General features: G+C 47.9%; 1 protein-coding gene across 1 annotated transcript; it reads right to left on the bottom strand.

The window, feature by feature from the left end:
* Positions 1-1,395: 1,395 nt before the first annotated feature.
* On the bottom strand, positions 1,396-5,272 carry LOC104624945 (perilipin-3-like). The gene is made up of 6 exons (XM_010292434.1): positions 5,083-5,272; positions 4,394-4,476; positions 2,999-4,061; positions 2,361-2,560; positions 2,044-2,172; positions 1,396-1,950 (listed from the first exon to the last, which is right to left on the bottom strand). The coding sequence occupies exons 1-6, from the start codon at positions 5,270-5,272 to the stop codon at positions 1,396-1,398; spliced, it is 2,220 nt and encodes a 739-aa protein (XP_010290736.1).
* Between the last annotated feature and the right edge of the window lie 9,826 nt (positions 5,273-15,098).

Raw genomic sequence — 15,098 nt, 5'->3', positions numbered from 1 at the left:
GTACTTGGGTGGCCGTGACAGAAGCGTCTCGGCCCGGGTGAGCCGCCATCGCCCTCCCGGCCGCTGAGGGCAGCCCGGCAGAGCCCTAGTGCCCACCCTGGCGTCCTCCAGGTGTTAAGCCGAGCTGGCGAGGGTGAAGTCGGTCTGGGAACAGACCTTTCCGTCTAGTGAGAGACAGTTAGCATTACCTCTGGGCCGTGTCAGTGTTGGGTATGAAACCTAAGGGTTCAGGGCAGGGGAAGGTGGAGGCTGGAGAGTGGGACAGCAGGAGCGGTATAGCTAGAGCAGAGCCTCAGGAGTACAGGCAGAGGGCTTAGGGGCAGAGTAGTAAAGGTACTTTGAGCAGGTCCCATGTTCTGTCTTCATCTTAAGCAGAAAAGTTTTTTTTTTTTTTTCCTCCAGCAAAATCAGGGAACACATAAGTTGCCTAGAGAAGTGATTTGTTAAATGCAAGCTAAGGGGAGAACATAATGCTGCAGCTTCAGATATACACAAGAAACAGGTATTTCTTTGAACGCAGGTCACACTTTATTCTGAAGTCTGCTTGCTGTTATTCCAGCCTTAGCACAGGGACAGGACACAAGTTACCAAAATAAGTTACATTAGAAATGATTACAAAGCTTTTTTCTGGGAAAATAACCAGCACCTATCTCCCCAATTTTAATCACCATGGCAGAGTAACTCCTGGCAAAAGCTGCCTCAGCTGCCCACAATAGCTGTGAAGTGTTTTACGCACAAGAGTTACTCACACACAAACAAATGATCCTTGAAGTAATTTCTGTGACTAGGAAAGACAATCCCATTGCAATTGGGCATGCCTAAAAGAAAAATCCCACCTTGCTAAGTGTTTCTCTATGAAAGAAAGTTTGGCCGATGCATAAAGAGAAGTCTTTGAGAAGCAGTCTCTCACCCCAGCTGTTCCTGGTCTCCTGCAGGCCTGAGCCTCACCAGGCAGGCAGGAAGCCATGTCGGTAACATTTTTAAACTTGAAGGAGGGAAACAGTATCAAAAAAATCAAGCGCACCATCCTCTCAAGATCTCCGTAGCTTGGATGAATTAAAAACAAATCCAACATTAAAAAAAGTTGAGACTTCTCTCCCACAGCTTGTCTCAGCAAGAATTAGCCAGACATACGGCTGGGCAGATTTAAAAAGCTGAAGTACAGGTTCCCATCTTCCCTTTCAGTGCAGCAGCATGGTTAAACCACAGTAAATCAAGATATGGAATCACCCCACTGTGGTTATCAAGCCTCCTTGCAAACTACATCTTACTGTAAACTCAGCCCAGGGCAGGGAGAGAACAGGAGGCTCTCTTGGAACAATGGGCAGTTGGACACTCGATTAAAAGATGAAGTGCTGTTCTAGCCAGGGAGCCTTGGCCAGAACAGCTGGAATTTCAGAGATCTTCCTGTGGCGCATTAGTTGTCTCCTTTGCAGCCAGTGCCACCTCTGTGTCTTTCTCTGCCTTTTCTTCCAGCTTCTCCAGCTCTTTATACTCTTCCTCTGGGATCCTGTTTGCTCCCTTTGGTTCTTCAGGTGTCTGAGCCACCTCCTTGGGTGGTGTAACCTTTTCCACTACAGGTGATTTTATATCAGTCACCATATCTTTCTTTTCCTTCCTGCTATCCTGTGACACTTTAGCTATTGCCCTGAAGGGACCCACAAGCCAGTTCAGAGGGGTGTTCTGAGTTACATACTCAAAGAGGTCATCTAGGGACGTTTGGGCTTCTGCCACACAGTCCTGGCTCTGGGTCAGGGTGGTGCTGGAGAGGTCCTGGAAAGACATAGCACTGGAAAAAGATCTATGGAGCTTGTGAATATTTCGAGTCGCCTGATACACAGCTTCTTGGATGTTGCTGGGGAGGCCTTGGATGCTGGCTCTCAGATTCTCATAAACAGGTTGTAGTTGCTGGGTGATGATACGCAGCATAGCTAGAGTCCGTGACTCTACCTGCTGGGAAAGAGATATAGCTCAGTTACTGGAGCAGATGAGATGTACACCATCCACCAGAGGCCTGGTTAAATATGCCCTTCTTAGGGATACCTCTACTTGGGAGGCAGTTTTAACTTGGTTTCCTTTGGGTTGGGTCAGGCTCCAGTCCACCCACAGTTGATACAGCTTCTCCTGCCCATCTAGAAGCTTCTGGCCAACCTCTTGTTTCACAGATTCAATCTGATGGGAAAAATGAAAAGGAACAGCTGTATTGCAAGCACACACAATCACAGAAGCATGAGTGCTTCCCTCCCAGAGAGGGATCCAAGATGACATGTAGCTGATGCAGGATGGAGGAAGAGCTTCCATCTGGATAGTAGGGCAGGAAGGCTACAGACAGGAGGAAAAAGGAAAAAGCATGTTTGTACCAGTTTTACTGCCAGCTGTAGTCGTGAGAGAGTATCCTGGGTGCTTTGCTTAATGCACTGGAGTTTGTTCAGTGAGTGCTGGTAGGCTCGGTGGCGGACTTTGTTAGAGAGGGAGCCCAGACGCACAAAGTAACTCCGTTGCTGTTTCTGCTCCTCTACAGAAGCCATACCAGATCCCTCGACAGTGGTGGCCAGTTTACCTGGAGGAAACAAGAACAGAGATGCAGCTGTGCTCCGCTCCCCTGGCTGTAAGTGGAAGGAAGAGGTAAGATCACCCATTGGAAAACATGAAGGCTGAAGCTTGCTGTGTAAGCAGTAGAGGTTTGTAGTTGCTCAGATATTAAAAGGTAGGCTAGTCTCTGCTCAGCATGTTCTCTTCAGATAAGCAGACTCGACAGATAGGTTGAAGTACGCACCCACGTGTTTATTTGCCTTGAGGCTGATGGGCAAGGACCAGCTAGCAAATGCTTGAACTCTGTCCCATACCATGTGGCAAGTCAGTGTTGACAGCCAGCCAGCTTGGTGACAAATTCAGAGCTACCTGTCTACTTCAGAAGATGAGTCTTGCAGTGTCAGGTGCTCTCTAGTCATATGGAAAGGGATTTGCATTTACAACTGCCAGCTGAGCATTTTCTTACCTAGTTCCTCCTCTGTCATTGGGAGGTAGTGATCCACCAGATCTTCTGATATACCCAGGACAGATTCCACACCACCTGCCACTGCTTGGCTCACAGCCTTGGCTTTTCTTATGCTGTTGGTCACCACTGAATTAGTCATCTCCACACCCCCCTGGATAGCCTCTCTGCTCTGCTCCAAGGCTGTATTTATTTTGCTAGTTATGGTGCCATATGCAGCATCCAGAGCTGTATTGACTGTAGAAGTGACCATCGATTTGGTCTTCTCAACACCATCCTGAACAGCTCCTTTGGTTAGGTCCACTGCTTCAGTCACTGTGTTGGTCACAAGATCCTTTGCACCCTGGGCAGCCCCTACAGCAGCAGTAATAGTAGAAGCAACTGCAGACTTGGTCAGTTCAACACTGTCCTCCACAATGTGTTTAGTGAGATCCACAGCTTCTGTCACCTTGTTAGTCACAAGGTCCTTGGCACCCTGGGCAGCCCCTACAGCAGCAGTAATAGTAGAAGCAACTGCAGACTTGGTCAGTTCAACACTGTCCTCCACAATGTGTTTAGTGAGATCCACAGCTTCTGTCACCTTGTTAGTCACAAGGTCCTTGGCACCCTGGGCAGCCCCTACAGCAGCAGTAATAGTAGAAGCAACTGCAGACTTGGTCAGTTCAACACTGTCCTCTACAATGTGTTTACTGAGGTCCACAGCCTCAGTCACCTTGTTAGTCATCAGGTCCTTGGCACCTTGGGCAGCCTCCACAGCATTCACAACAGTAGAAGCAACTGCAGACTTGGTCAGTCCAATGCTGTCCTCCACCATGTGTTTAGTGAGGTCCACTGCCTCTGTCACCTTGTTGGTCACAAGGTCCTTTGCACCATGAGCAGCCTCCACAGCACTGTTAACAGTGGAGGTGACCATTGACCTAGTCAGCTTGACACTGTCCCCAACAACATTTTTAGTTATGTCCACAGCTTCAGTCACTTTATCAGCCACTGCTTCTTTTGCCTCACAGGCAGCATCCATAGCGCATGTCACTTTGGTGGAAACCAGCTGCTTGGTGTCTGAGATGACCTGCAATTGGGAGAGGCAGAGAAAGATACATTTTTTTCTGAAATGGGTTTTCCCTTCCTGAAGTAGCTTTTCCATATGGCTAAATTGTGCTTGTAGTCTTGTGGGAGTGCTGGGAAAATCAGTACACCTGTATTTACATGGAAATGTTCACTTACACATGCTTAAGGCTTTTTTCCATCTTTCATCATCTAACAGTGCCTCCTTTAGCCCATTCCAGGGACTGACCTGACCAAGCAATGCTGCTGAAGTTTATTTCCCCATATTCTTCTGTACCCATAACAGTTCCACCAAACAAGAGATTAAGTTATGGCTTCCCCAGAAAAAGCCTTTACCTTATCTGCTGGCTGTTGAAGAAAAGGCAAGTTCTCCTCCAGCTGATCCAGTCCTTTACAGGCATATTCATTCACAAGTGCAACTAGACAAGGCAACAGGTACCAGTTTATTTTTCAATTTGGAGGGGGGTTTTTGACCCTACAATGGCCAATTCAGGATAAGCTCATGAAAGCAAGCCCCCCAAAGTCACTCTTCTGGGGTGGTGTTTGTGTGTAGGGTCTCTTGTTAAAGTGAACAAACCTTACTATTTGACAGATTCAAATAGTCTGCATTTTGCTTTCCCAGCTTTCTAGCTATTGGCAGCACATTGCTCCAAGAGGAGTGTAATACTTGCCCCTGGTGGGTAGGGCTGTTAGTTGAAAAGGGTTGAAAAGTGATGGGATGAGGCAGACTGAGCTATATCCAAGATGGACACTGCTACTACCAGTTGGGATGCTCATAACGGAGTGATAGAGAAAAGCAGGGAGTTTTTGCTTAGTGACTTAAACCACAGACAAGAGGCCAAACTTTGCTTCTGCCAGTAACAGTTTCATGTGCATGAAATTCAATGGGTTCACCGAGCAGCTAGGAGCAGCTGAGTGGAAGACTCAGTGCTACAACTAACTAGGGTGATGTGCTATAGGACACATCACCCAACAGGCCCACAAAACTCCCCTCCCCACCTATTCTCTCCAGCCTCTTCACTTACTTTGTGGCTCAAGTTGGTTCAGAATGGGCTGTGCCCCACCAACTACACTACCTACTGCGACAGCAGCCACAGTCTCAGCCACATTGCAGACACCACTGAGGTAAGGATGCGTCTCCTTGGTATAGTTGTAGGCAGATGAGACCATGTTGAATGCAGAGTTGAGCAAGGGCAAGCTGGTTACTCGATTCATAGCGCTCTAAAACCCAAGAGAAATAAGTGACATTAGAGGCCCAGCCTCAAGCTGGGGAGTGAATACAAGCCATGTGTCTATCCAGAAAGGTCCTAAGGGGACATCCCATCCATCTCCTCATCCTTCTTAAATTCAGAGTTGAAGAGACTCAGCCAAAGACCCTAGCAAGTGAGCAAGAAGCCAGGATTAAAAGTTCAAGCTCTGAGATCATCAATTCTGAGTCACACTGGGTTTCAGCACCAAACCCAGATGTGGAAATAGGACCTGTAACAGCTCAGGTTTCAGAATTACTTGTGATACTTGAGCCAGTCCTGAAGTTTTTTCTTGAGCAAAAATATTTAGCTTCTGTGTTAACAGAGTAGATTTAGTCACAGCTTCATATGGTTAATCTTTCTGCTACTCCCAGCCTAGTTTTGAGGTGCTTACAGAAGTTGGTTTATCAGCATCTCTCAACAGGTAGTTGCATGTTAGAGTACTAGCTGCCCTGGCACCTACCACTTGCTGCTGTTCCTCAGCCTTTAGCACATCTTTTTCTGTGGGCTTTTCTGATGCCATCCTGAATTCAACTGCAGCTGAAAGGAAAAACAAAAGTGTAACAGCATGAGTACAACTTAATTTCCTCCAGTGAATTAAAGTCTTAGAAAAACTAGTGAAAAGCAGAGGGCAAAGTTGGGATCCATCATTCAGCATGTCCTAGGAACATTAGTGTGGCATCACTAATTTTTTGTAAGGGTGTAAAGGTATTTGAGAGGCTCCATGATTTGTGATATGCAAATATTCATGTAGGACAAGGACGGTACTTGGTCACTTCCCTCAATCCCCAAACAGCCAAATACTTTAAACTAAATAACCATCCTACTTATTTTATTGATGACAACATTTCACTGGTGATAAAGCTGCAGGTTAGAAACAAGTGAGAACAATCTTGTACATCATACATTTTCTCTGCTAGAGATACTTCTGGTTCAGCTTCCCACTGCCATGCTCTTGGCTGGCCAAAAACTGGAATGCTTGAAGGAAAGATCCTGACAGATTGCTGTCCTCCTAACAAGCCCTGCCAAAATGCAGCTGCAGCAGGGCTTGTTAGGACAGTAGTATAAGTAATCTTTTAGTTTTAATTTTCAAATGTGGTAAGCTCAGTTTAATAATGGCATTTAAAACCAGAAATATTTATTTTGAAAAATGTCTGAACTTGCTTAATACACTTTAAGAGTGAAAGCCCTCAGATTCCCCCCACTTTGAAGTAGAGATGGGTTTTGCAGTGGCTTAATCCATTTGCCTCTTGGGGAAGAAAAAAAAAAAGACTGGCAGGACTTCAGCTCCTCTCCAGAAAGGGGTCAGAGCCAGAGGGTGAACAGGGATGCTGAAAAAGCAATAGGCATATTTTACTGTCTTAAAAAGTGTTCAGTGTTCATAGCCTCTTTCCTCTGACGGCTCACTCTGGAGTATCCTTTGCAAAGGACATTGAGATGAGAGTCATTTTAGAGTCATCCCACTATGCCTGTGTTCATAGTGGGAAACTTTTATCAACTTTCCCACCACTGCCAACTCCAGCAACACTGGCAGTCTCACAGCTCTGGGAAGGATATGAAAATCCTTCAAAGTTTTCCTAGAAGAGTGAGCCAGGTTTTGCAGCTGTAGCATTCCAGCTGTCTACCTCGAAACTTGCGTTCCCATCCTACTGACCAGCGAGGCAGGAGATCTCTCCTCACTTCCTGTGAAACCAAATCTCAGCAGTATTCTCATTACATAATGGGATTAAAGAAGTATAAAAATAATGCAACATCTTGAACACGTATTGGCTTCCCCAGCATAGACCTAGGTTGGTATCTGGACACTCCAGTATCATGCGATAAATCCAGGATTACTTCTCAGCCTTAGTCAGGCACAGCAGGGGTTTCAGCATTTGTTCTTCAGTGCAGCATCTGCTTTTCTCTCCCTTGCCAGTTAATTCCTATTCTTAGAATTGCTATGGCATTTTCCAATGGAAAACCCCCAAACCAAGATTCCTCACAAACTGGATTCCCAAGCCAAGCACTGCTCCAGGCTCACTGGCAGGCTCTACCCAAAAAACCCCTTGCCATCTGATTTGTGACAGAGACCATTGTCTTTTTTCTTGTGTTCTTTAACTTGGGTAAGGTTTTTATTTTGCTGTGGAAACAGGAACAGAGAGCTGGGGAAGAAGTAGCAAAACAAGCATTTATTAGCCCTGGACTAACTATGGCTAGAGCTAGGGGGGACATCTTGGGCGGTAACTTGGCAGGATGTCAAATATTGCTGCATTAACTGTGCAATTAGTCAGCATTTTAGTGAGATTCAAGCAAGGCAGGGATGCAGAGTGCTGCATGTCTACAGCAGAAGTTGCCACAAGAGTTGGGACCTCCAGCTCCTCAAGTGAGAAGCCAGGAGCCAGCACGCTTCTGCATGTTCCTAGTAACCACCCTGTCCGGGGGCTGCTAATTGAACAGCACAGCATAAATACAGCTTGAACTTTATCAGTCTGGGAGAACTTCTGGAAAACTGCTCCAAACAAAAACAGGGCTTGAACATAAAAATCTCAGTCCCAAAGTCCACATGGTTTCCTCAGTGGTTATTCCTCTTACACTGTTTTAGGGCAAGCTTGTTGGGTTTTTTTGAATCCAGGTAGAATGAATCAGCCCACAGCCCTGTCACAGGGCAAAGCACAACTATTTCAACACCATTACAAACAACGCCTTTGCTCAGTTATTTTACTTCTAGATGTGTGGGAAAAACTCCAGCTGCAGAGCATCTTACTGACCATGGTGTCAGGATTAGCATGCAGAGTCACTGCACCAAAAAAGAAGAAAGGACTCTAGTTGCTACCATAAGTCAGGAGTAACTCCTTGGCAGATGTAAAAACTAGTATAAGGTTAGAATCAACCTCTGAAGTACTAGGAGCTCATCTTAATTATGGACGCAAGTGTGTCAGTGACAATCCTTGCAGCACAGTCTTGTTACAACACAGTTTGCTCTCCTCTGTGTAGGAGGAATTAGGGTGTGTTGCAACACCAGTATTTGTGGTGTGGGCAAGTCTTCATGAGCCTGCAGCATGGTTTTATTTTCTCTTTCTAGTCTCTCCCCTGCAAAAATGCTGAGCAGATTGTGTTTTACTTCAGAGGCTGCAGGAAAGCACAGTGCTTAGCAACTCTGGGTCAGTTGTTTCAGAATCCTTTGGAGAAAGGCATAGCTTCAAGCCAGCGTAGTTGCAAGTGGGAGTCCCAGCAGGCAGACCCCATGAGGGGAAACCACCAGGCAGAGGAACGAAACAGCATCACTGTTGGCCTTGGTTACATTTTGCTTTGTATGAAAATGATCAGATGATTTCATGCCATTGCTACATCAGAAATTAGGTCACTGCTGGAGAAAGTTCTTGAAACAGGTAGTTTCAGAAAGATGAATCTCTTCAGCGGATGTTTCTAGCATGACAAATAGCTTAACTGCTGATCATCACCCTGTTTGGCACAAGTCTGAACTCAGTGAAACAGCAAGAGCAATGGCACTAAAACTGCCAAGCTGCTGTCTGTTTTCCCTACCTCAGTCGGACTCTCACAGCCCGTGCAACATGCTAGCCTGGCAGAAGAGCAAGTACTTTCCTGCTGGGGTGAGCACCTCCCCTGATTTCTGTCACTCTGACAGTCACCAGCATACATAAAGCTAGTTCTTTAACTTGTGTAAGGTTTTTATTTTTCCAGTGGAAAGCAGCTCTGCCCCATGAAGACAGCCAGCTGTTAGGCTCTCCTGTGGACAGAGGGGTACAATCTTCTTTGAGAAGCTTTTCTCCCCTCCAAACATGTTTTATCTTGGGAAGACAGATTGAGCCATAGATAGCAAGCCTGGTTCAATAGCTTAACTGGAAATTCCTTAATGACCATTTAGGAAAACAAAGCTAAATTTAGTGCTTAGATATGAGCAGGGAGGGCTAATCAGGACAGAGGTATTAGTTTGTGGTTAAAGCACTTACACTCTTTCAGATTTGCCACCAATACCCCAGTTATCATAAATGCAGTCGCAGAACTGGGTCACAGGATGTCTGCCACAACAGGGAGCGGCACTGCCCGCAGAGGGAGTTGTGTGTAAATGCTCCGAGGGTAGAGTTAGTTTTGGGAGGAGGATCAGATGATTTTCAGCTTTGACCTTAGGACGTTAGTTTCAGAATTGCTGGCAGAGGTACCCATCTCACCTTTCTGGAAAAGCCATCAGCATTAGGGAACCTCAAAGATTAAAGCCACTTTTGCAGGTGGAGGCAGGGGTTTCCCCTCCACACTTCCAATGGAAATTAAGCACCACAGCCAGTGGCCATTACTGGCTCAGTAACTCCTTAGGACAGTGAGTATAAATGATCTAAGCTACTAGAGTGTGAAGATATTTCACAGAAGAGGGGAGGGAGTTTAAAACAGCTTCTCAGCTTTCCAGTACTTCCCATTTGCCACTTTTTCCATGAGGACAAAACTCTCAGTTTCAGACGGAAGCTGTAACTTGCTGTTGCTGTTTGCTCTTTAACACGCATTTTCATCTGGAAGTTTCAGCAGAACCAGCTTCAGTAATTGAAGTCCTTCACAGCCATACACAGTTTCGGGTAGTCACAACCACATTTAAGAACCCTGTTAGTCTTAAGAAACACCAAGCTAGTTTGCTGAGTGCTCCCTCCAGCAAGCTGGCAGAGCCGTGCACAGCTACAGGCTCCATCTGCAGAGACACAGTGCTTTTGAGCAAGAAAGAAGTTAACTCATCATTCAAGCCACCCCCTTCGTTAACACTATTATCATGTCTAAGCCAAGTGATCATGTGAAATAGCTACAGGCAGGTCTGGCAGGACTGTCAACAGGAAGGGGATGCCCAACTCATCTGTCTGCCTCCTGAGGCACCCACTTCCCTCAACATCAACACAAGTCAGCAGTGATGTCCAGGGTGCACATCACATGCTCTCCCTGCATGGCTGGGTGGGAAAGCCACCTCCTGTGGACCTCCTCATACAGCTTTGGTCTTCACTAGATGATAAGCAGAAAAGAGCTTTCAGACCCAAAACTGCTCAGTCACAGATCAGAGACCCATAGTGTTACCAAGAAGTCATCTCAGGGCTAGGAAGAAGCCTTCAGAGAAGGATTTGAAACCTTTCAGCTCTTCCCCAAAGCACAGCAGATGCAGCACGACACCATAAAAAATATCACCTTTGGCCCTCAAAAGCCAAGACACCCCCACCCACAGGTAGGGAAAAGCAGCAGAGACGCAGCACACAGCCCTATGTGTTCCTAGGGAGCTGGACAAGCCCCATGGGCACAGCTGGGGGGCACAGCCCCTCAGCAGGTACACTTTAGCCCCAGTGCTCCCCAGGGCCAGGAGCCAATGGCTCCAAGCACAGAGCCATTTCCGAGCCCTGCACCCACCCTCCGTCCCTGGGAGGGCTGCAAAGAGCCACCTGAAGCAAAGGGCAACTTCAGGGAGCCCCCAGCCCCGCCACAAACCCCATAAACACCTCCCCACCAGCCCTGCCTTACCTGCCTCCTCTGCTCCCCAGCACTGACAAGACAGGGAGTGTAGGGCCTCGCCCCGCATAAATACCCCAGGGGCCTGAGGAGCAGCTGCGGGAGCCAATTGGGACGCTGCAGATGCTGGTGTGGCCAATGGGGAGTGGATGGGAGAGGCAAGGGTGGGAGGTGTGCGTGGGGCAGGCTGAGGGAGGCAGGTGAGGGGCTTGGGGACCCCTCCAGCGCCCTGATGGCCGTGGGTGGGGATGCTGCTGTTTGTCCCCCCCAAGAGGGACATACCTGCTGTGGTGTCTCAGAGGGCCCTGTTGGAGGGCGTCCATCCCCGAGCACTTTGGCCTTGGGGCTGTGCTGTGGGGTGCATTGCCCCACAGCAGCTGTGGACAGGGATGCACCCACTGGCATGGCGCGGCACTGAGGGACAGCGGCACTGGAAATCTATGGGGATCTGCCCCATGGTTGTGAAACGGGCTCAGCCCATCAGCCTGCAGGCACCGCTCCTGTTCCCATGCCCTTGCACGCCCATTCAGCTAAATCCCTTTGTTGGATGATCCTGCTTGCCACCATGTTGGCTCAAACACTTGCTTCTGGGAGCCAAGAAAGGCCTGGCCAGAGACTGAGCTGTTTCTGCAAACCCTGTAGCAAAGACCTGCTCGTGAAGGTGCGTCTGTGCTGCTAGGGATGCAGATTCAAGCGTGGGCCTTGCCCGCCATCCACAGTGGGGTTGTGAAACACGTCCTCAGCCTTTAGTTTGGCAGTAGCACTGGAGCTGCTTGGAAAGAGGGTGCTGGGGCAGGAGTTCAGCCCCTGCTCCCCAGGTCAGGGGGCCTGTTCCCCACATGGGCACGAGCAGGGTCAGCCAGCGCCAGCAGGCAGCTTGTGCTTGGCTTTTTCTGAAGAGCAGCTGAGTTAGCAGCCAGTAGCATGGCTGGAAAGTCCATGCATGGGTGGTGGGGCTCAACATGCTTACGCCTGCTCTTGGGCTGCTCCTTGCATAGCATCGCAGATGTCGTCAAGAAGTCCCAGAGAAGTAAGACGTGGGGTCTGTGATGTGAAAGCATCACTCAGCCATGACGTTTTCTTGGCAAATCTCTCCTACCCTGCAGTGAGGGTGCTGTAACTACCCAAGGAGTAAGACATGCTCTCCCGCTCTCAGCCCTTGCCTGGCTACAGCAAATACATGATGGTGAAACATGCTGCTTCTCAAGTTTGCTGTGATTTTCAAGATAGGGATTGCCTTTTATTTTTATACTTGCAGAGGGCCCAGCAATGCAGGACTCTGAGCCTGGCTGGGGGACGTTTGCACTCTTTAATAGCAGTAAAAATAATGAGAATTTTTGTTAAATTTTTGCTTTTCCATTTGCACTTTTTCATCTTCAGATCTCAACAACTGGTTTGAAACCGTCAACGACGCTTCCTGTTGTCTGTTTTCAAGATCAGCGGGGGAGGAAACTGAGACAGAGGTATGAATTATCTGAAGTCTTCTAAAGCTATTAAACTGATTGAGTCACCTTGTTTTTGGTTGGTGAATGCAGGAGACCTTGGGTCTCATTTCTGTATTGCCCACAGTAAGCCATGAAGGCAGTGGGAGCAGGAGGTTGTCAATGTTTTTTGAAAATGTGCTGTTAAGCTGACAAAAATGTAGACAATTATTACTTTGAGATATAAATTATCCCTCTCCTTACTTGAGTCAGACTTATCATGGAGTCATTGGCTGAAAAGACCTCTGGAGGTCAGGTAGTCCAACCTGCTACTGAAGACAGGACTATTAGCAATGCTAGGTCAAGTCAGCTCTGGGCTTTGTCCAGCTGAGTCTTGAAAACTCCCAGGGATGGAGACCTCACAGAGCTTCTCTGGATATTGGACCCAGTATTGCATTATGTTCCTAATGAAGAAGCAGTTCTTAATGTCCACTCTGAACTTCCCCAGCTACAAATTGTGGCTTTTGCCTCTTGTTTTACCATGTGCACTGCTGAGACGACTTTTTGTGCATTTGGCTGTGTGACATACATATTCTAGCATCACCCGAGAACCTTTCATCTAACAAACTCCCTGGCAGTGCATGGTCCCTCCTTTGATCTTGTTCCCTTCACAGGGTAAATTGCAGTTTTGAAGTGTTCAATGTCTTGTACTAAAACTTAAGCTGATTAGCAGGTGTCACATGGTGGCTTTTATAGGTTCTGAAGTGTGTAGGGGAAAGAATGGATGTTCCTGTCTGTCCTCTGAAGATCTGATGAAATGTTTTTTTTGCATCAAGAATCAAGAGATGAGTCCTATATTTTTCTGAATGTTGGCCTGTATAAGGACAGTGGCTGCATCCTCAGGTAAAGTGTCAATGACACAAATTGTCGGTTAGTTCATGGGTGTGAAGTGCCTGAGTAGGCCAGGCCAGTTGTGGTGGTGATGGTGAAAGTCTCATGAGGCAGGTTATATTTCATCACCTAAGTGGGTAAAACAGCACTATCTGCATTGTACACCTTCATGTGGCTTGTAATGTGGCACAGATGAATGTGAGCAGAAGTGGCAAGTGGTTTGCATGAGATAACCGGTAATTATAATTAACAAGCCAATGTTTAATATCTAAAGTGTGGCTTTAGATACTAGGTCAAAATACCAATGCTTGGAGCTCCTGCTCAGTGGTAGACCTACCTGCAATGTCAGAACGCTGAAAATTTGGAGATTGCAATTTCAGAGCAAAGGTTTGCATGAACATTTCTGTGATTCTTGTTAGTGTATAAACGCCACATACTTAAAGCCGAGATAAAATCAGTTCTAAGAAGTTTGGTGCATGTGGGAAGGGCGTAGGAGGAAGAAGAGAAACATGTTTGGGGAAGAGAAAGGGAGTCATGTTGGCTGGAGTGAACGAGCCCTGTGGCACTGGGCAGCACTTCCCACAAAAAGCAGCATCATGTCAGTAACTGCAGCCTTTTGTGAAAATGCTGCATCACCAAGACATGGGGCAGATTCTTTCTGGTGATCCTCAGGTGTAAACCCCATCTCCTCTGCCTGTCGGCAGCCAGGAAACCCTGCTCCTCTGCAGCCCTGCTGCTAGCTTACAGCTCTCATTTCAGCTGCGTCCTGGGGTCTGCCCACGGATGAGGCCTCTGCAGCTACATGCTTCTCAGTTGTCCCAGTCCTGTTTGGATTTCTGTTGAGAGGAACGAGTGCAGGTATGTCGAGGATTTGGAGGATCAGGCCCTTGTGTTGGGTCCCACTGTTAGGTGCAATTCCTTTCCCTGCTCTGTGGTGCGTCACAGCTCAACATCGTCTCTTTGGGGACCGGAGGCCACATGTGACACTGAAGCACCCCATCTGCAAGTGTTCATCTACTGCAACGGAAATGATCTTGTTGATCTTCCATGGCATTTACTCCATTAGTAACCTGCCATGATGCCATGATCACCTTCCCCGGGGCAGACACAGGCACGAGAAAAGATGATTCAAGGGTGAGGCATGCACTACTTTGATTTCTGTTCCTCGGTTAAGTCAAGCCTGGGCTTCCAGCAAACTGTTTGTCCCTCTTTTAGGAGCTGCAGCGCGGTGTTGTCTGGAGCCCACTGAGGGGACAAGTCAGCCTGTGGTCTTTGCCATTTGTTGCTGTGCAAAGTCCACAAGATATTTGCTGACAGCCCCATCTGTCTCCACTGCCTGGAGACTCTGCTTTCTCATGTCCCTGTCTTCCTCTCCTCCACCGCTTCCCCTTGCTGGGAGTGGTCCTTGGGGTAGCAGTGGCAGAAGTAGTTTTAGCTGGTCACATCAACTCAAAGCCCTCTTTCCCCCTCATGCTCCAGCTTCCTGTCAGCTGCAGCAGTTGTTAGTGTTCCTCACAGCAGCCTTGTCCACAGTCTGAAGGAATGGTGAATGTCCGTGAGACGATCCTGCAGTGCTGGGTGTCTGGATCCACAGCAGTGATGGAGCAGGGCCATGGCAGAAGAAGACTCCTTGCTGGATCCTGTCCTATGCTACCCATCTGTTAGTCTTTTTCCCCAGTCTTTGCATGCCGATCTCTGAAAGCAGAAGCCTTCAAAGTGCTATGGCCTTCTGAAAACAGCTCTCCGGTGAAGTACCGAAAGCTTCAGCCCGGCTCTTGCCTCCCAACAAACCCCCCTGGTCTCTCCAAGACTTCAAAGCGCTTTCCTCGTTCAGGGCATGCTGCAGCTCTCTGCTGCCCTCACCCCGCATCAGCAGAAACAGGATTTACCTGTCTCCTGCTGCCTGGCTGCCCAGCTCACCCTGAGGGTTTCCCAGCCCCTGCTTCCCTTCCAGCAGCTTACCTACCCTAGCATAAGGGCAGGCGGCAGCAGCTCAGGCAGGTTCCTGCC

Source organism: Phaethon lepturus, unplaced genomic scaffold (genome assembly GCF_000687285.1).
Source record: "Phaethon lepturus isolate BGI_N335 unplaced genomic scaffold, ASM68728v1 scaffold44568, whole genome shotgun sequence".
Taxonomy (NCBI): domain Eukaryota; kingdom Metazoa; phylum Chordata; class Aves; order Phaethontiformes; family Phaethontidae; genus Phaethon; species Phaethon lepturus.
This window is presented reverse-complemented; position numbering and strand designations above follow the sequence as displayed.

Bases quoted from the DNA above. Each gene is read 5' to 3' on its own strand.
- LOC104624945 (XM_010292434.1), bottom strand. From the start codon at position 5,272: ATGAATCGAGTAACCAGCTTGCCCTTGCTCAACTCTGCATTCAACATG. The intron at 4,062-4,393 runs GTAAAGGCTTTT...TCCCAATTGCAG, and splicing joins TTCAACAGCCAGCAGATAAG to GTCATCTCAGACACCAAGCA. The intron at 1,951-2,043 runs GTATCCCTAAGA...CTTTCCCAGCAG, and splicing joins AAACTGCCTCCCAAGTAGAG to GTAGAGTCACGGACTCTAGC.